Source organism: Sorex fumeus, unplaced genomic scaffold (genome assembly GCF_029834395.1).
Source record: "Sorex fumeus unplaced genomic scaffold, SorFum_2.1 ptg000026l, whole genome shotgun sequence".
Taxonomy (NCBI): Eukaryota; Metazoa; Chordata; class Mammalia; order Eulipotyphla; family Soricidae; genus Sorex; species Sorex fumeus.
In genome coordinates this window covers 11,005,968-11,029,106 of record NW_026606083.1, presented here as the reverse complement: position 1 = coordinate 11,029,106, position 23,139 = coordinate 11,005,968, and the positions used below count along the sequence as shown (strand labels likewise).

At 57.0% G+C, this 23,139-nt stretch overlaps 2 protein-coding genes across 2 annotated transcripts in view; both read right to left on the bottom strand.

Annotated features, from left to right (window-relative positions):
- Nucleotides 1–23,139, bottom strand: part of SEC61A2 (SEC61 translocon subunit alpha 2) — a 257,743-nt gene that overhangs the window by 163,148 nt on the left and 71,456 nt on the right. The window lies entirely within an intron of this gene.
- PROSER2 (proline and serine rich 2) lies at nucleotides 27–21,506 on the bottom strand. The gene is made up of 4 exons (XM_056114582.1): nucleotides 21,425–21,506; nucleotides 6,509–6,705; nucleotides 2,575–2,815; nucleotides 27–943 (listed from the first exon to the last, which is right to left on the bottom strand). The coding sequence occupies exons 2-4, from the start codon at nucleotides 6,623–6,625 to the stop codon at nucleotides 27–29; spliced, it is 1,275 nt and encodes a 424-aa protein (XP_055970557.1). The 5' UTR covers nucleotides 6,626–6,705; nucleotides 21,425–21,506.

Genomic DNA, 23,139 nt, shown 5'->3' with positions numbered 1-23,139 from the left:
CCCTCAGTCTCTGCGGTCCATCCTCCCTACAGGTGCTCCTTCAGCAGCCCCAGCTTCCGCAGCGCCTCCCTCCGGGCCTCCTCCGTGGAGCCGCGACCCGAGAACTGCACAGTGACGCCCTGGGGTCTGAAGCCCACCGCCCGGGGCAGTGAGCCCGAGCGTGGCCGGGCCATGTCCTGGCCTGGTTCAGGCAGCCGCGGCTCGTACACGCTCTTGCTGGCCTGGTGCCGGGCCAGCCTGTTGCTGGCGGCTGGCTCGGGCCGGAAAGTAACCGTCTTGCCTGTGGGGATGAAGGGCGTGGGCTGGCTCGTGAGGGCCTCGTGGAGGCTCTGGAAGCCATTGGCCCAGGCAGGGGGCCTGTCCGTCTGCACCCCCCGGGACTGCTGCCGGCCGGCGGCCTCCTGGCCAGGCCCCGGCCGCCCCGCCAGGTCACTGGGGACGGCCCGGTCTCCCAGCTCCCCCGTGGCGGGGAAGGCCACCCCGTTGATGTTGGCCAGGACGCGTGCCTTGCGCTCCTGCACGCTGACCGCTGCCTTGGATATGGTCTGGCTGAAGTCGCGGCCGGCGCTGTTGGTGAGGCTGATGTTACTGGGGAAGCGGTGCAGCTTGGGCCGGGGCCCTGCGGGAGGCTCACCCGGGCACGGCAGGGTCCTCCTGCCCTCCTTCCAGGGGGACGTGGGCGAAAGGGCTTCGTCTCCGGCCAGCTTCTCGGAAATCTTCTGGGCGATGATCAATGGGGTGGGCACAGAGCGGGGCAGTTTGGGGTGTTCTGCGGGCGGAGACGGGGACAGCGGCTCCCTCCGGGGCCGGCCGGGGGCTGCAGCAATGGGTGAAGTCGGAGGCGGGGTCTCCGGGCCGGGAGCATCTGTCAGGGTCACCTCGGGAGAGCCCTGTCCCCCAGTGTTGGGGAGGGCCGCGTCTTCCTTTCCGGCAAGTGGGGTCCCTGGGAGGGAGAAGAAGCCTGAGAAGCTGCCGGAAGGCATCACCCGCAAAGACAGGCCCGTCCCCAGCACCTTTGGGAGTGGCCCCAAGCACGTCCGGTATGGCCCCAACCCCCAGCAGAAAGAAAACACACCGTGATTCCCTTCCCCCAGGGGTTAGGAGGGTTTGAGGACCCATTAGACCCTTGTAGCCTGGGCTAGAGAACATTCTAAGGCGTGGTGTCTGTGTAAGGAATTCTGCGAGGCCCTCGGAAGGGGTCCCCAGAAAGGGTGCTGCTGGGCAGGAAGTCAGTTTCTGCTGAGCGGGGAAACTGAGGCAGGCAGTGAGTGTGGCACACACCCGCTTCCCACCCATCCTCGAGGGCTGCCAGCGGGGGCCTGCAGTGCACAAACTCTTGGGAAGACCCCCATGCTAAACCCCGTCTCCAGCCGCCGGTCCAGGCTTCCCCGTGCCTCCTGCCAGGCCTGGCCTGGACGCGGCTGCGCAAGACTATGTGAGGGGCCCTCGAGGAGCCGCTGGTGTTCAAGGTGCTTCCCGGGGCCCCGTGACCTGAGCTGACGCTCTCACTGGCTCAGCTGGTCCAGAGGGGAACTGGGGGCTCGACTGCAAGGAAGAAATGTGATTTTAAAACCAAAAAAAGCGGGTAGAAGGGATTCAGATGGGCTGGAGAGATAGCACCGGGGTGGAAGCACCTGCTGAGCACAAGGCAGACCCCAGTGAATCCCCAGAACCCCATGGGGATCCCTGAGCACTGCCCTGAGTCAGCCCTGGCACCCCTAGGTTTCACACTCACTCCCCCCAAAAAAAAGTCATGAGAGGAAAAAGAGAACCAACAAAGGGAAAAAAGCAAACAAACAAAAAAAAAAATTGTAAAGAAAAAATATGTAAGAGGGGGAAAAAAAAAACCAAAATAAAACAAACAAACAAAAGACACCAGGAAATTCATCTTCGGCTACTGCTTTGCAAACTATCCTGCATGTTTGGAGTCATTCCCCCAAGCCCCAGCCCAGTGAATCGCTGGGCTTGCATACAAAACAAGGGAAGAAGTCAATTTGTTGTGACAAATGACAGCAGTTTGCAGGTGGTGGGACAGTCAAGCTTTCTCTCCTGTTCTTTCTCGGGGTCGCCAATCCTCACCTCCGTGCTCACGACTATTTCTGACCGTGACCGTCCCCCCGGCCTGCCTCCCTCATGCTCAGCTCATGCTCAGCATCCCGTGGACAGGACTTTTGCAGATCTGAGCTCTGTTCTGATCTTTTTGGGGGGTAGGTGTGGAGGGGTCACTCCTGGCTCTGCACTCAGGAACCACTCCAGGTGGTGCTTGGGGGACCCTATGGGGTGCTGGCGATTGAACGAACCCAGGTCAGCTGCATCAATGCCCTGCCTGCTGTGCTCTGGCTCCGGCCACTCTGCTCTCTTCCCTCAAATTCTCGAGCCACCAATGACAGATCACACCCTCCCCGGGGAAGCAGCGCCACTGACAGTCTCACACCCACTCAGGCTCACTCTCTGGGGACGGTCCAAGGGGCCTGCTTTCACCCTCGTGGGCCAAGCCGGGGAAAGGACCAAGGAAAAGTCCGCTCACTGGTCATTGGCCGCGGCACCACACACCTGGCTCAGCCCTTCCTGTACCTGTTGCCTGCATCACTGCATCTGGCAGGGGTGCAGCCTCCTCAGCTGCGGGCCCCGGGGGTACCAGGTCGATGACGTCCTCTGGCTCCAGGGGGCATGGGGAGCGGTGGGACGCCCCACCATCACAGACTCCCTGCTCCTCCAAGGCCGCCTCCAGGGAGTCGATTGTCTCTTCAAAAAACTGCAGGACATCCAAGACATCCTTCTCCTCATGCGTGAGGTCCCTCGGGCTCTCGTCCTCCTGGGGGTCCAGGGCGGGGAGACAGGAGACAGAACAGGGTGTCAACAAGGAGAAAAGCCCCGAGCCATGCGGGGTTCCTGGCGATCACGAGGGGTCAGGGTGGGACTCACAGGCTGAAATCCCCCCACCGCCCCCCACCCCCCCAGTCTAGGTCCCGGCTGGGAGGGCTAGGTTCAGGCCCAGATGAAGATGCTAAGTCAGACTCTTCCCCATTCGCCCCCTCCACCGCCAGTCGGGGTGAACTTCTTGCCAGATCATCAATATTTGGGACTTTGCTGGTCCTTGGGAAGCAGCGACTCCCCCATCCAGGGAGAGTGAAAGTTACAGTCAATTTGCATCTGACCAGAGCTCAGCCTGCTTTCAATCGAACTTTACTGACACAAACAGTAAAGTTGGGGGGGACCCGACTGGTCCCCAGGCTGCAGCTTCAGCTTTGCGATCCTCCTCGTGACACCACGCCTCCAGCATCTACTGAATCATACATTCAAATATTTGCGCGCCCCGTGCGCTGCAGCCGTGCAAACAGCATCGCAAATGCCCAGCAGAGCAGGAACACGCCTCAGGTGACTCAGCGCTTGGGGCCCGGGCGCCCACAGGGAACACGCTGGGGAGGAGATGCCGGGCAAGTCGGCGGGGAGTCCCTGAGACGGGACTGGGCGCCAGGGCGGCTTGGATGAGACCCTGAGGAGCACAGCCTGTGAGACGGGCGGGTGAGGGTCACCTCTGCAGAGCCAGGGCATGGCGCCGAGGGGAGAGGAGACATGAGGGTCACCTCTGCAGAGCCAGGGCATGGCGCCGAGGGGAGAGGAGACGGGTCTCGGCGTGGAGGAAGCGGGAGCCTTCCTCACTGAGCTCATTCCTGCCCTAGAGGTCTCCTCAGCCTCGCTTGCCACACACTGGACCTCACCCCCAGATCCCTGATGCCCCCCTCACCAGCTTTCCCCTCTTCCCTCCTCTCCCCTCCCCTCCCTTTTCACTTCTCACCTCTCCTACCCTCCTCTCCCTTCCTACCTATCCTCACCTCCCCTCATTTCTCACTTCTCCTCACCTCTCCTCCCCTCCCCTCACCCCTGGGCTGGGACATCACATCTCTTCACAACCAAACACATGCACCCCTTCCAAGCCTCTCTCCCGGAGGCTTTCCTGGGCAGTGTTCGTTCCTGCTTCAGCAGCGGCCCAGCCCCGAGTGATTCTCTCATCCCGCCAGCCCTACAGTCTGACAAATGGCCTCATCTGCCGACTCTCAGCCCCCCACCCCGACAGCTCCCGAAGCCCAGGGTCTACTGGGGAAACAGCAGGCTGGGCTGGGGCGTGTGAGGCCTGGCTTCCACCCTCCCCTCTGCGCCCTCCCCCCCAGCTACTTCTGAGCATGCCGCAGGTGTGGCCCCACAACCAACCACGGTAGAACTCTCCAGAAAACCATGGCTCCCCCTTCCATCTGCCACGCTGGCGTCGGGCACCTCCGGTCCCCAGGGTAACAGGGCTCTGCCTTGGGAACGCAGGAGTTCCGCACGCACCCCTGAGTCTCCCTCTCTGAAGAAGTCACATCTCTCGTATGTCAAGCCAGAAAGCCCAAATGCTGGGTCTGTGTCAGGCCCACGTGGGCTGCCTGTGGCCTCGTGATGTGCATGATGGAGCCACCGAGCACCTCTGGGTGACCTGGAGGGTCAGGCTCAGGCCCAGGGCCAGGAGCACAGAGCTGCAGCGGAGTTTGACAGGGCAGAAACGATGGGGGAAGAAAGAAATACCTTTGGTTGGACAAAGAGTGGAGCAAGCTTTAAACACCCGCCACAGCGCCCCGCCCCTATCAAGCTCTGAAGCGTTTGTTCTTTCCTTTGTGCTGCTTCTGAACAAAGAACTCTGGGCTCACTGCCCCTTTCGGAGGAGAGAAAGGGCCCAGGGGCCTCACCTCGACCGACCACGGCCATGAGGAAGGACCATGATGCGGGGAGTGCCTGAGCCAGCCACGCTCAGCTCCACACTGGCTGGTGTATGTGTGTGTGTGTGTGTGTGTGTGTGTGTGTGTGTGTGAGTGTGTGCGTGAGTGCACATGTGTGTGTGCATGTGTGGGGTGCATGTGCGTGCACGTGAGTGCGTGTGGGGGCGTGAGGGTGCATGCATGTATGAGTAGGTTGTGTGGGTATGGGTGCATGTATGTGTGCACTGGGGGGCTATGCATGAGTGTGGGGGGTGTGCATGTGACGGGAGGCAACTGTGTGTGTGTGTGTGTGTGTGTGTGTGTGTGTGTATACCTGATCGATCCCCTAAGCTGTTCCAGAACCATCCTCCAACGCTGTGGCGGTGATCCTGCTCAGCACACCAGGTTGGAAATCTTTTTGCAAGTAATTGCTTTATTTAAGGGCCACACCTGGCAGTGCTCAGGGCTTACTCCTGGCCCAGTGCTCAGAGATCATTCCTGGCGGTACTTGGGGGGACGGAACCCAGGTTGGCTGCATGCAAGGCAAGCGCCCTCCCTGCTGTGCTGTTGCTCAGGCCCTTCAGGTCATCAGCCTCCATGCTCAGGGCCATCCCCAGAGGCAGCGGTCAGCCCTCGGCCCCCCCCCCCCGCCCCACCCCACGCAGCCCCCTGCTCATCCACTGCAGCCTGCAGCACCCTTACCCCACTTCTGTGGGGACAGACTGCAGTCCCAGCCCCCACCCCCGCCCCACGTGTCCCCTGGAAGCTGAGCCCAGAAATGCACCCTGGGGCCAGGGGTGGTGCCGTTAACACTCAGACTCTGGTCCCCTCCTGTGAGAGCAGGGGCCTCCCTGGGGACTGTATCAGGAGGGCAGGGCCATCCCCGGGCTCACTCCTGAGGGACACGGGGTCTCAGGAGCTCGACTCAAGTTCAACAAGAGAGCGAAACAAAGGGTAAGTACAGAAGTGAGGCCTCCGGGCTCCCTGGAGAGCCCTCGGTGACGCATGGCCTTGATGTCCCCTCACGCAGCCTCTCGGCCATTGTTCCTGAGTCGGCCACTTCACACTTTGGCAGGACCTTCTGTATCAGGGCCACTTCCTGCACCCACCCCCACGGCCCCGAAGCGCCACAGACTCTTCTTGCTTGTTTGTTCAAGGGGCCACGCCCAGTGGGTTCAATCCCAGTGCAGTGTTTAGGGGGGACTCCCAGCAGTGCTCAGGGGACCAGGCGGGGCAGGAAATCAAACCTGGGCCGCCAGAATGCAATGCATGAGGATCCAACCTTCCTGGCCCAGGACTTTACAAGTGAGTCTCGCGGCGGGAATGACTCCATGAAAACGCCGGGAGTTTGTCCTGCGGCCCAAGCCTGGCGAGTGAGGGGCCGCAGAAGCATCGAGGCGAAGTTAGGGACCATCCCTCTAGGGCCAGCGCTGCCCTCGCTCTCCCTGACTATCGCTTCTTTGGCTCCTGGGTTCTGAGAGGCAGCAGCTCCTGCTGTGCCTGGGCCCTGTCTCGGGTCAGGAGGGTCCTGCGTGGCAGCCCCCAGCCTGGCTGCAGAGGGAATGTCTCTTCCCTGCCCCAGAGGGAGAAAAACACTTGATCCAGGGCGGTGAGAACTGCGCTGGCACCTCCCCAAGTGAGGTTCCCAGGACTCGGGCTCGCTCGCTTGCCTGAGTGGAGGGAATAACGGTATTTCTTAAAGGAACAGGTGCAGTGGGCAAAGCCAGCCAGGCCTGGCCACCGGGTGGTGTCCCAGAAACCCAATGTTCCCTCACCAGAGTGAAGCTTCTGGAACGGGAGCTACTGCTGCGGCTCTCCAGGCTTCCCCCTCTGCTCTGGTCGCCGGGAGACAGGTCCGGCTCCATCTCCGACTTCTGCTGGTGGATCGGCATCCCCACGGACACTCGGGTGCTGGCGGGACCTCAGGATGGGGCTTAGCGCCCGGACCCCATTCCTCAGCCCCGGGTCGGCCCTGGAGAAACCGGAGACAGAGCGGCAGGCGTTAGTGAGTACAGGGACACGTCAACATCCCGAAGGGGGCAGATCTGGATGGCGCTCTCCTTCCCAGCTGGCCCCGTCATGAGCAGGTAGGAGCTATTTGTGTGTGTGTGTGTGTGTGTGTGTGTGTGTGTGTTTAAATTGAATCCCTGTGAGATGCAGTTACAAGCTTCCATGTTCGAGTTTCAGTCATACAATGATCTAACACGCATCCCTCCACCAGCGCACATTCCCTACCACCAATGTCCCCAGTATCCCCGCCCCCATCCCACCCCACCCTCTGCCTCCATGGCAGACAATTTCCCTCTTACTCTCTCTCTACTCTTGGGCATTATGGTTTGCAATACAGACACTGAGAGGTTATCACGTTTGGTCCTTTATCTATGTACAGCACATATCTCACATCCTGAACAATCCCTAAAAACATCATTGTCTTGGTGATCTCTTCTCTACCCCAGCTGCCCTTTCCCGCAGCTCATAAGGCAGGCTTCCAACTATGGAGCAGTCTTCCTGGCCCTTGTGTCTACTGTCCTTGGGTGTCAGTCTCATGTCATGTTATTTTTTTTCCTTAAATTTTTATTAGTGAAACACCATGAGGTACGGTTGTAGACTTACAAATTTTTGTGCTTGGGTTTCAGTTATACAATGATTGAATACCCATCCCTCCACTAGTGCCCATTTTCCACCATCATGTCATGTTATTTTATACTCCACAAATGAGTGCAGTCCTTCTGTCTGTCCCTCTCTTTCTGACTCATTCCACTTAGCATGATACTCTTCATGATCATCCACTTATAAGCAAATTTCATGACTTCATCTCTCCGAATAGCTGCATAGTATTCCACTGTGTAGATGTACCAAAGTTTCTTTAACCAGTCATCTGTTCTAGGGCACTCGGGTTGTTTCCAGAGTCTGGCTATTGTGAACAGGGCTGCCATGAACATGCAGGTGCAGATGTCATTTCTGCTGTGCTTTTTTTTGCACCCTCAGGATATATTCCCAGAATTGGTATTGCAGGGTCATATGAAAGCTCAATTTCTAGTTTTTGAAGGACTGTCCATATTGTTTTCCAGAAAGTCAGCTTTCCCACCAACAGTGAAGGAGCGTCCCTTTTGGTAGGAGCTATTTTTAAGGGGGAGGGATAAAATGCAGAGAGCCTGTGAGATGCTGCAGCTCGGTGGAACAATGCATGCCTTGCAAATACCAGGGTCTGCCTGGGTTCCAACCCAACCCAACTCAACTCCCTGACCCCCCCTCAAATAAGGCTGGTGCTGGAAATTTCACGGAAGAACGTTCTGGCACCTTCTCCACAGGCTGAGGGCTCAGCTCACTCACACAGACACAGACGTTCCATATCTGGGTGACTTTCTGCCTCTGAGTCCATGGCTTCTTGTTTGTTTGCTTGTTTGGGGGCCACACCCGGCAGCACTCAGGGATTACTCCTGGCTCAGCACTCAGGAATCACTCCTGGCAGTGCTCAGGGTATCGGAGATCAAACCTGGCAAACACCCTACCGGCCGTACTATCTCTCTGTTCCTGCCCCGGCGTCTTTCGCAGGCCCTCACCATCTAGGGCTGGGGGGAACAATGGCAGCAGGGTACCGGCTCTGGGACTCTGGGCTGGCGGAAGCGCGGACGCTAACGGCATTTCTGTGCTGGATACTAAGGAGCTGTGAGCCCGAGGGTGTCATCAGGAACTCTACCTTCTTCCTTCCAGGAATTGCTGTTTTCATTCATTAACTCGTCCCCGGAGCAAAGACCGCAAATCACCTGCCATGCCCCTGGAGGAGATTCAGCCCAGGCACAATACACAGCTGAATTTGATAGAACCTTCCAGAAGACAAAAGATAAGGAATGGGGAAGGAGGGCTCGGCCGGCCGGTGATGACAGCAAGACCCGGCTCGGTGGCTGAGTCCCGCCCGATAGCCTGAACCGCAGGGCAGAGCATGTGGGCGGCAGGTCCACTGATCTGCAGATGTGGACGCTTCTCACACAGAAGCGCAACCATTCGCGATGACTCTAATAGGGAGGGCCTTGTCATCTCAGATGTCAGAAATTACTCAGAGAAGCTCCTCAGAGGAACCCTGACAGATCAGAGCAGGAACTACCCCTCCCTGCATCTGCCTTTCTTTCTCCGAGGAATCATTTGATGTCAAAGTCACGTAACAGCAAGCAAGACGGGGAACCAGAATATTCAGCACATACACATATATTTGGTAACATGATTTGGTAACAAAAAATATATATTTTTTGATGTGTGTATGGGGGGGGGGGAGTCACACCCAGTGATGCACAAGGGTTCGTCCTGGCTCTGCACTTAGGAATTACTCCTGGCGGTGCTCAGGGGACCCTATGGGATGCCAGCGATTGAACCCCAGTTGGCTGCGTGCAGGGCAAACGCCCTCCCAGCTGTCCTATCGCTCTAGTCCCTATTCCAAATGGTTTTTAAAAATTGAAAAAAAACAAAACAAAACAAATAAAGTTAGGGGCTGGAGTGATAGCACAGCGAGTAGGACATTTGCCTTGCACCGGGTCGACCCGGGTTTGATTCCCAGCATCCCTTCTGGTCCCCCGAGCACTGCCAGGAATAATTCCTGAGTGCAGAGCCAGGAATAACCCCTGTGCACCACTGGGTGTGACCCAAAAAGAAAAAAGAAAAAAAAAAAGTTAAATGTTGAAGGTTTAAAATTGGAAAGCCGGGATGGAGAGATAGGACAGTGACTAGGGACTGTAAGCTGCTGACCTGGACTCAATCCCTGGCACCGTGTATGGTTTCCTGCACCCGACCAGGAGTGAGTGACTGAGCTCAGAGCCAGGTATAAGCCCTGAGCAGCACCAGGTGTTGCCCCAAAACAAAAGTGGAAATTTGGGACACTGAGGATGTGACTCAGAGGTGAGACATGTGTATCCCATGCATAAGGTCTTAGGTTTGACGCCCCCCCCCCCCCAGAAATGGGCAGGAAAGTGAGGGGAGGTTGTTTTTATTTTGTAGGATACCTCCCCCCGTTGGTACCCTGAGGGTCACAGGCACTGGAGGTGAGCTGCTGCGGGCAGGGCCGCTGGACTTGGCATGGCTTGGATGCCCTTTGGCCTCACTGCCTGCCTGCCCTGAGCACTAAGGCATCTGAGGGCAGGGCTGGGCGGGCAGTGTGGCTTAGTGTCAAGAGACCGCCTTCCTTGGCCACGGAGGACTCAGGTTCAGTCCCCAGCAGCACATCTGAGGCCCTCCAGGAGTGAGCCCTGAGCACCGCCAGGTGTGGCCCCCGCTGACCCCCACCAAAATACAGAGGTTTTATATCAACTACAGAATCGATAATAAAAACTACCTGCCAACAACTCCCAAGCTTAGATTAGCACAGAGACTCTCTACGGGATCGTCTAAGGAATCGGCGGTAGATGTGACAACAGCATTTGCCCACACAACACGTAAGCACAGAGACCTGCATACACCTTCACCTCTCCCACATGTGCAGAGATATCACACATGCCGCCAAGCAGCACACCGATGGGACATACACACGCTCGCATGGAGGGCACACCAAGCACTGCTGTCCAGCCGGATGAAGGCGTCCACTGCTGTCCCGGGCACTGAGCGATGGTGGTGGGTTGGGCAGGATGACAGAGTAGCCAGGTTGACCCCTGAACCTCCCTGCTCCCCATTCCCCCCAAGCACTCTGCATGAGTCCCGTCCCCAGGAGAGGAGGGACAGACGGCCTCACTCCCTCACTCTGCAGGGCAGAGACCCAGGGGAGAGCTGGGCTGTGGGAAAGGACGGGGACAGTGCTCCTGGCTGCGGCCCTTGCTGTGGTGGACACTAGGCAGAGGAGCTTCCTGCATTGCTGCCCCCCAAACCTTTCTGCGTTAGACCTGCAGATGGCGCTGCTGAAGGTCTGGGGGGGGGGGCTCATGCAGTCCTGCAGAGGGGCCCAAGGGGGTCCCCCTGTACGGGCTCAGCATGGTGGTTTCTCTCCTCTCTTAAGGAATCGGGGTCTACTCAGATGGGCCCCAGAGCACCCCGCAGGAGGTGCCCTGGGGAAAGAGCCCAGTCTTGGGGAGAAGGCCAGGAAGTGGGTCCTGGGAGTGGGGGGGGGCAGGAAGGGGGTCCTGGGGGTGTGGGGGCACGGGGGAGGAGAGTTCGTCTCACTGCAGCAATGGAAATATGGACATGAATTGCAAATTTCTCTTGCTTAATCTGTAACTTGACCTAAAAAAGTTCTTTCTTATATTGTTGAATGTATCCACGTTTGTTGTTTATGTCTTAGGGGTTTTGCAAACTTAGGCCTTTCCTAGCCTAAGAAGACACAGCAGTTACCTCCCACATTTTCTACTTGGCTTTTCTCTGGCTTCACGGTTTATCATGAAGTAGCTGACCCAACTGGAACTTTCGTTAGTGTCCAGCAGTGACCCCACTCACCCACCGGCCAGCAGGGAGCCCCAGCTGCTCCAAGATGCAAAAAAAAAAATGCGTCTTTCCACTGTCTTCAACTCCTGAGTGTATTTACCTGCTAACTGTGTCTGTCTCTCAGGTTCTGAACATCATCCTGTTCTGCCCCGTGAAGCTTTCTGACATACTTGTCCTGACTGCAAGCATTTCAACCACGCGGTGAAAGTTCCCGTGATTACGCTGTACAAAAATGACAGCCACCAGGGTTACATTCATGGACCAGTGGCGAGCAGAGAGAAGACATCCCCCAACCATGAGAGGCAAGCAAAATGCTTCTCTTCCTCAGAGCTCAGTGCCGGGCAGGCGTGACGCCCTGGGCGGATCCCTGTCGCCACTCTAAAATAAAACACAAACTCTTATAAATCAACAGGGACAGGAATAAGGCAGGAAACTTATCAGAAAACGAAAAAGGAATATCAGCGAGCGGTTCACAAGTGAGGAAACCCACATGACTCAGGAGTATGTGTGAGAAGATCAGCCTCGTCAGTGGGCAAAAACGGACAAGCATGGGCCGGAGCTTTAGGACAGTGGAGAGGGCACTAACCGCGCTCGCAGCCAACCTGGGTCCGATCCCCAGACCCCAGGCAGTCCCCTGAGCCCTGCCTGTGGTCCTGGACAGCCAGGAGCACCACTGGGTGGGGCACAAAAGAAAACAGAAAGAAAAGAGTGAGCTAAAGCCACGGCAGGGCTGAAAGACCACGGAGGGGGACAGCGCTTGCTTTGTGTGTGTGAGGCCCAGGGCTCCCGGCACCCCACACATGCGCGCCCGCACACACGCACATGCACACACACACACAGATTATTAACCAAAATGCTAGATTAACCAAAATTAGATCATTATGGACAAGCAGCCCTGTCAGAGGCACTAACTCGCATGTCCACTCTGGGACACCCCCCGGAGGGCCTTCGGGAAGCCAAGTCTGGGCTACAGTCCCAGTCCCTCTGCCCAGTCTCCTCCAGAGGAATTCCCTCTGGGGGCACTTCTGAGGACTGGGATCAAAGCAAAGCCCCCAAGGGTTGCCGGCCACACTGAAACCACTAGAATCAGAAGCACGTGGCCGACGCTGGCCGGTGGGGCAGCTGCGTGGCACACACCTGGAACACACACGTTCGTGGCCTTTCCCATCCCCGTCCAGAAACGGGCCAACAGCAGGCAGAGGGCCACCAGACAGCTGTCCCTCATGTCCCCTCACGCCACAAACTCCCCCGAGTCCTGGGCCCAGACGCTCCTGACTCCTAGCGCAGGCAGGAAAGCAGCCACGATGCCCGTGGAGGCTCAGAGACCAGGACTGACCTGGACCGCTTCTCCTCCTGGGAAGGTTCAAGAGCCAGCAGACCCGGGCTTCCGAGGACAGAAGAACAGCCTAGAACCCCCACTCTGAAGATGGGCTCGTCCTGAGTCTCAGTTTAACTCAGCATCCACTAGGGGAAGGGCCACCAGATCCCACTGAGGGCGGAATCCGAGCTGGAAAAAATACAATAGATTAAGTTCCCTCAAGTTCAGCCCGTGCATAGACTTTGTACCCCAGGGGTGGGGGCGGGCAGGGAATCGGACCTCCTCGGGCTCGGATCTTGAGAGGCAGGCCACATAAATCACATTTGTTTAATCACATTATTGTCTCGGGGAGTTCTGAACTTGAATGGAAAAATGATCCACCTGTCCCACGTGACACGGAACTAATTTTGTTTGGCACGACTGCCTTAGCTTAAGACAGGACGAGAGCTGCTCCAGCACATGGCTGGGAGGAGGCTTCGGCAAGGACGGGCCCAGGCGGAGCTGGGGGGTGGGGGGGGCCTGAACCGCATGGAATCACGGTGCAGACCTTATCCCCTGGTCTGATACCCAGCAACAGACAGATGCGGAGACGGAGATATGAATGGAGGAGAGGGAGGGTGATGCGTGATGGAGGAGAGATGGAGGGATGCAGGACAGATCCACACAGGGTGATGGGCGGATGAGAGGTGGAGAGACAAGACAGAGGATGGCTGGGTAAGAGGGCGATTAACCAGGTGCTGAGGGTCAGTAGTGGCGCAGTTTAAACGGGGAAGGTGTAGAAATAAGCCTCTTTTTGTTTTGTTCTGGGGCTTGGGGGACAAACCTGGTGGTGTTCAGTTATCACTCCTGGTGGTGCTCAGAGGACTATCTGACGTGCCAGGGATCGAACCTGGGTCTCCCATGTGCAAATCAAGCACCTTAACCCTGTCCTGTCTCCTGGCTCCACTAAGTCTCTCGAGATACCCCCACTTCCCGGACCTCACCGTGCCCCGGGGGGAGCACCCATGAGCACCCCATCACGTAAGGGAGAGATGGACCAGTGTCCGCCCACAGGCCACTCTGATCGCCCTTCCCCCCGCTTCTAGTCCCAGGCATTTGGTGGAGATTCATCTCTAAACCTAGAAAAGCAATTCCAGGAAACAAACGCTCTTTAAAGCCTGTGCATAGACACCCCCACAGTGATGTCGGAAGAGCCACGCCCCTCTCAGAAAAATACATTTTTGTGGCCTTTCAAGAACAGTAAAAATGAAGGAGCCCCCATGGGAACCACGGCCCGATATGATGAATGGACTTTTTCATCCGGCTCAGCTGTGGGGGAGAATAAAGAGGCCGCCCGCTCAGTGGAATGTCCACGCTTGGGGTGAAATCATCGGTAAACACAAGCTAGGCCTTGTTGCCCCCCTGGCCAGCGGCTCCCGTCTGCGTGGCGGCCACTCTGCTGGGCTCCTGCTCAAGCCAAGAAGAGAGGACCCCGCCTGACTGGCCACTCCTGCCTGTCTGATTTCTGCTTTTATCTACACCACATTAACGAAAATGGGGTCTGTGGGCCAGAAAGGTGTCTCAGTGGGCTGATCTGTGTCTCGCCTACTGGGGCGGGGGCCAAGCATTGGGGGGCTCCTTGCTCTGCTGGGAGCAGACCCCATCCCTGAGTTGGGAGTAGCCCCTCCGCCCCGCACCACAGTGGCCCACCTCACCCTCCAAAACTGCATTTTGTATGATGAAAGTAACTAGGAAGGATGCATTTCCTCAAGAGCCAGATCCAGGGACTCAAGGGACACTGAGCACCGACACTGTCTCCTTTTTCCTTTGTTTTGTGGCCACACGCAGCTGTCCTTCGGGCTCACTCCTGGCTCTGTGCTCAGGAATCGCTGCTGACAGTGCTCAGGGGGCCATATGTAGTGCCAGGGATCGAACCTGGGTGGGACTCGTGCAAGCCCCATACCTGTTATGCTTTCACTCCAGCCCCCTGGGGAAAATAGTTTTGTTTTGTTTTTTAAAGAGAGCAATGGTTGCTCGGACAGATGAGATGTTTGCTGAGAGAAACACACTGAGCTTTTTTATTCTCTCTCTCTTTTTTTTTCTTAAATTGGCAGGCTGGCGGCCCGCTGCGTTTCTAGATTCTTTAGCAAATTAAAGGAAAAAAGAGCAAATCCCAGTTTGGGTTGAGCTTTGGTTAGACAGTTTTGGCCTCTGTGGTAGAAACAGCCCATGCCAAGCTGAGCCCCATGGGGTCTCTCTGAGACGGGTCCCACTCGATTGGCATCTCTGTTTCCCCCAAAAGCCCAACTTCGTTTCCTGTTTTATTTTGGTTGGGAGGCCTGAGCGGTGCGTGGGATGGTGGAGGCAGAGCTGGGTGGGCCGTGAGGTGCCAGGGATCAAACCCGAGGTACCTGCATGCTAACCAGATGCTCAGTCTGGGGGCACCTCTCAGGCCTGAGAAGCTCAAGATTGTTTGTTTTCTTTTTGTCCCACATTCTGCGATGCTTAGGGGTTCCTCCTGGCGCTGTACTCAGGTATGACCCCAGACGGTGCTCGGGGGACCCTATGGGATGCTGGGTTGGCCATGTGCAAGGCAAACGCCTCACCGGCTATACTGTTGCTCCCACTGCAAGAAGCTCAAGTTTTGGGCTGAGCTTTTCACCGTCCTCACCGCAGAATCAAGCAGGACGCCATCTGAGACTGGTGAGGTCGTACACAAGTCTGGTTTCCAAACCGGACCTACTTCAAGCCTGACCAACCAAACGGCAAATGTGTGTGCTGGGGCGGGGGTGGGAGGAAAAACTCTGGCGACCTCAGCTGGGTCAGCTCAGGGCACCCCTCGCCCTCCTCCAGCGTCTCTTTGCTGGGAGCGGGGCTCTAAGTGCCCACCTCAGGGGTCTTCACACAGTCTCTCCTTCCCCACTTAGCCCAGACCAACCCCTCCTCAGTAGCCAGGGACCAAACACCAACCCCCCAAACCCCACATTCAGACTGTGGCACCATCTACTAGCCCCATATTCATGGAGGAAGAAATACATGAGCTTTTCCACATTTTTTGTTTCAGGAAACCAAAGGCAATGTAAGTAGAAAAGACGGGCTGACTCCACGGAAAGGGGGTGGTGGCTGCGGAAATGCGAGGGGGCCTCACGGCAGGTCAGAGCAGGGGGCTCGTGAGACTCCCATGGAATAGGAGCAGAAGGCGCTGCTGCCGGGGGAGCACTTGCTGGGAACATGACACCATCCCGCGGTCCTTATCTGTGCCTCCCAGCCCCCTGCCGTATTCTTACAGTGGCGAAGGGCAGAGGGGGCAGCCGGTCCCACAAGCTCAGCACTGAGTCACGGGTGCAGGTCAGGGCCGGGTGAGCAGTGGCAGGGGCCTGGCACGCACAGAGAGTTGGGGAGAGAAAGGCTACAGGCCAGCGCAGGCCAGCATGGGGTCCCCGCAGAGAGGCTTTGGGGGCGTCTGGTCTCATAGGTGGGTGTGAATGCACTTCCCCCTCACCGACACCCCTCAAACCACGGCAAGACCCAACAGGGAGAAGTGGGCCCCCCCTCACGGACACTTTCCAAGAGCTCTAATTCCTGGTCGGGTGAGAGCTGGGGTGCATGCTCTGTCTGCGAGGAGCCTGGCTGCATGTCTGCACCCCAGGGACCGGTCGCTCAGCCCCTGAGCTCTGCGGGGGTGACCCGAAAGACAAACCGATGATCTACCATTATTATTTGGAATTTTTCCCCAATATTCAGATCTGCCGAGAAGGCATCATTTGATAATAATGGTAGGTCTTCTGTCGAAAAACTGAATGTAGTCAAAGTAGAGAGAGATAAAGTGGAAATCATCTGCCACACTGGCGGAGGAGGGGTGAAATGGGGGGTATACTGGGGGTCCTTGATGGTGGAAAACGTGCACTGGTGAAGGGATGGGTGTTTGATCATTGTATGACTGAGACTTAAACCTGAAAGCTTTGTAACTATTCTCACGGTGATTCAAAAAAAAAAAAAAAAGACAAGCCAGTGAAAGTTTCTCTAAACCTCAAGGAAGCCAGAAGCCTAGCTCAGGGGCATAAGCCTCACGGACAGGGCCCAGGTTTGACCACTCGTATGAACACAAGCACCCGCACAGCCAGGAACGAACAGCCTCCAAGTATGGTTGGGTGTGGTACCACCCCCCTAAAAAAAATTACAATAAGCACAGAGGCTGGAGCAGCAGAACAGCGGGCAGGGCACTTGCCTGGCACACGGCCAACTGAGGTTTGATCCCCGGCACCCCACATGGTCCCCTGAGACCCAGCAGGAGTGATTCCTGAGCACAGAGCTAGGAGTCGGCCCTGAGTACTTCTGGGTGTGGCCCCAAACCCCAATCAAACCAACAAACAAACGAGCCATAATAAGCAGAAAGCAAGAAAGAGGGACGGGGTTTGAGTCCTTCGACTCAGAACTGAAGCGGCCAGTGTGTGGCCACTCCTCAAGTCCTAACCCGACTCAGCCAGGCTCGCCCCCCACCCCCCACATCCCCCATGTGCTAGGCACCCGTGGCTAGCTCAGAAATGTTCCAGAAAGTTCTGCAAACCCTGGTGGTAGCAGGTGCTCACTGCAAAGGAATGGTATAGAAAACAAAACTAAATTATTTTTTTTTAAATTTCACTTCAGGAACCAGCGAGATTGTCCAGCAAGTCGGGTGCTTGCCTTGAATCCCCAGCATCCCCTATGGTCCCCTGAGCACCGCCAAGAGTAATTCCTGAACTCAGAGCCAAGACGAGCCCCTGAGCACCACCGGGTGTGGCCCCCAAACAAACAAAACCTTTTCTATTCAATCCCCCAGAAAATATCCAGTGAGGGGTGGCAGACTCAGAACTTCAGGCGCCACTTTGGGGACACCAAACGGGGCAGCCCCCGAGACTTGATTGCACAAACCGGACCAGAGCAGCAGAAGAAGAGACCCACAGGCCTGCAGCGCGCGGTCCCCAGGGCACAGAGCCGGGAGTCAGTCTTCCCAGGTGCCCCTGGCTGAGCCCCTGGCACTTCCGGCAGCTCTTGCAGCTTGAGCCTGGCGACAGCCGCACAGGTCAGAAGCAACACACTCAGCACTGCTGGTGTCACTGCACGAAACAGCGGCTGCAGCAGCGTCCACCGAGTGCAGGGCCGCACTCGGGCTCACTCGTCTCCCACGCAGGCCACAAACCCAAGCCCCCTTTCTTCAGAGAAGTTTCCGGATGAATGCTGTGACCATGGGAGGGTCCAGGAGATGGGGGCAGGGGGAACAGAGCATTTGACAGGCGCAGGGGAGCCTGCGGTTATCCCCACTGGGTGGCGGGGCTGCATGGGTGTGGACAGAGCTTTCCATGGTGGCCAGCAGCCCCTTCATTCATAAGGTCAGGGAGGGTGTGGGGACAGGCATGTCAGACAAACCGCATCTAGCAGGAGCCAGTGGTGCCTTTGCTGTGGCCCAGGGGCCAGATCCGGCCTCCTGCAGGCAAGAGTGGGGAGCCAGCCCCCGTGGGAAGGCGTCCAGCACCCCTGCAGATTCGTGTTCCCAAGCATCTAGGCTCTGCGCCAGCCAAATCCCTCATCTCTCTGCCTCCAGGTCTCAGGACTCTGCTCCAGAGTCATTCGAGACCATCTGTAACATCGACACAGAGTGCCAGCAACAAGCTCCCGGGTGTCGGGGAGCTGGGAGACCCGGGGCCAGGTGTCTCTTAGGCTGCCGCACAGGATTACTTGATCCGGTTTGAATTCGTTTAGGTCGCAAGGCTGTTCACGGGATATGTCTGTGTGTCCCTGGAGACGTTCGCGCTGGGACGGTCATTTCCGACCACTGACACGCTCCAGAGGGATGATTGGGAGGGAAAGAGGATGATGCTTCTCAATGATTCTGCAGCTGTTTGCAGCAGGCATGCTGGAAAACACCCTCCAACACACACACACATGCACTCACGCACACACATGCACATACACACGCACACACACGCACATGTGCACACACACGCATACAGACATGTGCACACATGTACACACACGCATACACATGCACACACGTGTGCACGCATGCACGCACACACATGTGCATAAACATGTGCACACACATACACATGTATGGACATGTGCATACATGCACACACATGCACATACAAATGCATGCACACACAAGCACGCGCACACACGCGCACATGCACACACACATGCAGACGCAGACACAAACACACATACACACGCACGCGCACATGCACATACACACACACGCACACACACACGGGCATCACTGGGAACAGACAAACCCAGAAGCACCCAGAAGCACCCCTCCTCTCTCCCATCCTCTCCCAACCATCACTGTGGCTTTGGCCATCTGCTGTCTCACAGTGGACTCGGCATGGTATTTTTTTTTCTGTCATTCCTCCCCGCCCCGACCAGGGCTACGGCAGCCGAAGACCTCCAGGACCAGCCACCACCATGCTGAGACCACTCTCCGCACACATGAAGGTACTGGCAGAGGGACAAAGCCACGCGGGGTTCCGGGGCCGAGACCTCCAAGCCTACTCGAATTGGAGTCGAGCATCTTCCACTCAGATCCTCCAAATTCCAGTAGGCGGGGGTCACACCCACCACCTGGCCCCCTGGCGCCGTGTAATCCCATCAGCGGCCAAGACTCAGAGACTATAAAATCCAGATCCCGGAACCGCGCGGCCGCATTTGCGGCCGCGCGACATCTTATTATCTCATTCCTACTTTGGACAAACTTGCAGGCTGTCGAATGTAGCCTGCCCACAGGGCAGAGTCTGGCAAACTCCCCGTGGCCTACCAAATATGCCAAATACCAGTAACAATGATGGGTCTCATTCTCCTAAAGAGCCCTGAATATAATCTCAGGGCTAGGCTGAAAGAGACGTTACTGGGGCCTGCTCGAGGCAATCGACGATTAACAGGATGATGAAATGAAATGTCGTCTACTTACTCAGTGTTTAAGTTTGGGGGCCACCCCAGCTGTGCTCAGCATTCATTCCTGGCTCTGGTAATGTTCAGGGAAACCATTTGTGGTGTCGGGGATCAAACCGGGCTCCCCTGAATGTAAGGCCAGTGCCTGAGTCCTGTCCTCTCTTGAGTCCTCTTATTTTTGTCACTTTTCTGGAAGGGGCCACCCCTGGACCATTCCAGGCTCAGTGCCTGGAGGTGGCTCCCAGGGGTGCTCGGGGGACCATGCAGTGCCCAGGATGGGACTTGGGGTGCCCGTGGGCACAGCCTCCCTCTCAGGCACCCCCCTTACCCCAAAGTGTGTGAACTTCCAAGTTGGCTGCAGTCAGACCTTTCCCAGAAGACAGGACGCAGCACCCGCAGCTCTCAAGGGACAGATCCGGCTCATAAAAAAAATTTGGGGGCTGGGGGAGGGGCCTCGCAGTGATTAGACAGGGACCGGGGCACTTGTTCCTAGACAGGCAAACCCAGGCTTGATCCCTGGCATCCCATATGGCCCCCTGAGCCCTGCCAGGAGTCATCCCTAAGCACAGAACCAGGAGTAAATTCTGAGCATCACCAGATGTGACCCAACCCCATGTCCCCCACAAAAAAAAAAAATCACAACTCTGGAGTAGTGGGAGGCAGTGCTGAACACATGCTTTGTGTGAGTCGGGGTGGGGGGGACAATCATGGATGGTGACCCCAAGCACCCAGCCAGGAGTAGCCTGAGTACTGACAGGAGTAGTCCCCGCCCAAAAAGGGTGTTCTTACTAGCCTGGGCCAGAAAATACACAAGATTCCATACATACACTGTCAGCCTGGCAAGAAGGATTTCAGCTTCCATCCCTTCTACCCAGTCCCAAGTAAATAGCGCGCTTGTTTGTATTTCCACAAGGGCCTCATGAACGAAAACACCTTCTCCACCTAGAAAAATAGCCTATAACAGCCAGGCTTGTACTTTGCAGGGTTCCTAGTGGTGCTAGAACACGGAACATGTAGTTCTTTAGAGATAGTCACAGATCAAGCAGCACACAGTTAATAAAGCTGTTTTGGGGATTATTCTCCTCAGACCTGGGCTAGTGTTTCCATTCCTTTCACAGTCATTACCGAATTTAAAATTTTTTTCTTTTAAAGAAATGTCCGCATTACAAGGGAGCTAGGGCGGGCTTCTTCCTACTGTACAGCACTTGAACCCTGTGCTCTGTTTAGGGGCCCAAGAACACGCAGGTTTTCTGCTCTGCACCCGCTGGGTCCTGACGGAGTTAAAAGTTTTCTGAGGCTAGTTACTGCGGTTAGAAATGAAAGAAAAGAGAAAGCTGCAAGCTTAAATTTAGAGTCTGTAAAACAATACTGGGAAACTTCCGAGGTCAAGGAGGAGCGGCTCTCGGTTGCCTTTGGCTGGAGCGCGGCGCATTCTCGCCTGCCTCTGACCCGACCTGCCGGGCTCACCGCGTGATGTGGTTACCTGGCGGGGCTCGCGCGGGTGTGGACGCCGGTGGCGCGGTCACTGCGCAGGACGCAATTTCCACCAGGGGTTTGGGCCACCTCCAGCCGCTCCGTGGGTCCCCGGGGAAGGGCGGCGGGGACGAGGAGCGGGCGAGGGTCAGAGGGGTCCGCGGGTGCCTAGAGCCAGGCACTTGCCAGGGACCACGGCGCGCCCCCCAGTAGGTCTACCTCCGAATCGGAAAACGCGCGCTTCCCACGGCCCCTGCCCAGAGACGCACGCAGACCCCGGCAAGTCCCCTGGGGGCCCCCGGTTTTCCGGGACGGGCCACCCTGGTGCCCGCCCTCGGCGAGCGCGGCCCTTCGGGGCTCTGCTCGAACTAACTTCAGGTGCCCGGGAAGCCCGCGACGTGGAGGGCATTGGGGGAGGAGGGGAGGCTCAGGCAGGCAGTGGGGACAACCGGAAGGGGGTGCCCCCCGCTTTTACCCGGAACCCACGGGAGCCCAAACACCGCCTCGCTCCCCCACACGCCAAGCAGAACCCGGCTGCCAGCGCGCCCCCGCCGCGCCCAGCCCGGGCTGAGGATCGGAAGTGGTGGGCACTCACCTGGCACCGACTGGGGGGTCCCGCCGCGCTCGCTCCTGCGCGCTCCCCGCCGCGCGTTCTCCTCTCCGTGCGCTCCCGCCGCGCGCGCTCCGCCTCCTCCCCGCGCCCCCGCCGCGCGCGCCCCGCCTCCTCCCCGCGCTCCCCGCCGCGCGCGCCCCGCCTCCTCCCCGCGCTCCTGTGCGCTCCTCGTCCGTGCGCTCCCGCCGCGCGCGCTCCGCCTCCTCCGTGCGCTCCTGCCGCGCGCTCTCGCGCGCTCTCGCGCTCCTGCGCGCTCCTCGTCCGTGCGCTCCCCGCCGCGCGCCTTCCTCGTCCGTGCGCTCCCCGCCGCGCGCCCCCTCTTCCTGCGCGCACCCCGTTTTGCCCGCGCCTGGACGTCTAAAGCCCCAGGTCCCTTGCCCTGCGGACGCCCGGACGGAGCCCTACGTCTCCGTCTCACGGTGAGGGCTGGGCCGGGCGCCATCTGAGTGCTCCCCACCTCTCCCCCGAGTTACAACCCGCCGAGATAAGCCAAAGGGGTTTGCGTTTGAAGCTCGGAGTGAGATTCCTCCTAACTCTCAGCTTCGCGAGGCTGTTTTCTGTTTAATGACAATAATAATAATAATAATAATAATAATAATAACAACTACTGTGTGTTTGAATACCTATTACCTTTGGGCAAGGCGATTCACTCACGCTCACTGTTTCATTAGGTTCTGGAACGAGACTCTGATTTCTTCTCTCCCTTACACCAAGGAGGAAAGGTGGCACTCAGAAAGGGGAGGAAACTCAGGGAACTGCCTCCACCTTGAGGAGCAGCCCAGCCTCAGATGCTGCAGGGGACAAGCGCTTGGGAGCTGGTGGAAATTCGAGTTCCTGGGGTTTCCTGGGGTGGAAAACTCCAGGGAGGGAGAAAGCAACCGGGAAGGAGCGTTGGTCATTGTCGGTCCCCCCCCCCCCCCCTCCAAGGGCAGGCCTCCAGGACACCCGGGTTGTCTGCATTGTCCCGTTTTACAATCGATTGGGGAAGGAGGCCCTGAGTCACAGGCAGGACTTGGGCTGAGTCCCAATTCCTTAGGCCTTACATCATTCTCTTCCCTCCCGCCCCAGGAAGGGATACCTGATTACAGGGAAGAAAACTTTTTTTCACTAATAACACACTGGGCTCATCTAACACCTTGCATCTTTAATTAATGTTTACAAAGCACTTTAATCTACCAACATGCTGGTTAATTAGGCAAGTATTATTACCCTCTTTCTGAACCAAATCCAGAAGAGAATCAATTCTGTCCCAGCTTAATCCTGGAGGTGGGTGCTCGCCGGGGCTCTCTGCTTGTGGGCTCTGCTTTCCCACCCTTTCTGTCCTCTCTCATACCGTGTTCCGTACCAACGCGTGTAGCAGGAATGGCCTCAGTAAAAGTTAAATGGCTTGTGGGGAGGTAACCAGTCTTAAAGGAATTCAGACAAATACAAAAGGACATTTGAAAAGTGTTTCTCAGAATTTATTCCTTTTTGCTGAGTAATGTTTTTATGATGCATAAGCTGAGATGTTTCACTGTCTTTTTGTGTAGAAATTTAGTTGCGCACTTTCTTGCTTCACAGATGAAAAGGCAGGAAAGAAGAAGCTGAAGGATGATGGGATTAGACAGGATGGTAGGGAAAGGAAAGGGAGAAAATAAAGGCAGGAAGGGGAGAGGGAAGAAAATGAGACAGAGGTTCCGAGAGGCTGGGAGAGGTGA

Excerpts from the sequence above, each read along its gene's own strand:
- PROSER2 (XM_056114582.1), bottom strand. The coding sequence starts at position 6,625 with ATGCCGATCCACCAGCAGAAGTCGGAGATGGAGCCGGACCTGTCTCCC. Across the intron at positions 2,816-6,508 it reads GTTCCAGAAGCTTCACTCTG|GAGGACGAGAGCCCGAGGGA; the intron begins GTGAGGGAACAT and ends CTGGACCCCCAG. Across the intron at positions 944-2,574 it reads TGCAGTGATGCAGGCAACAG|GGACCCCACTTGCCGGAAAG; the intron begins GTACAGGAAGGG and ends TCTCCCTCCCAG.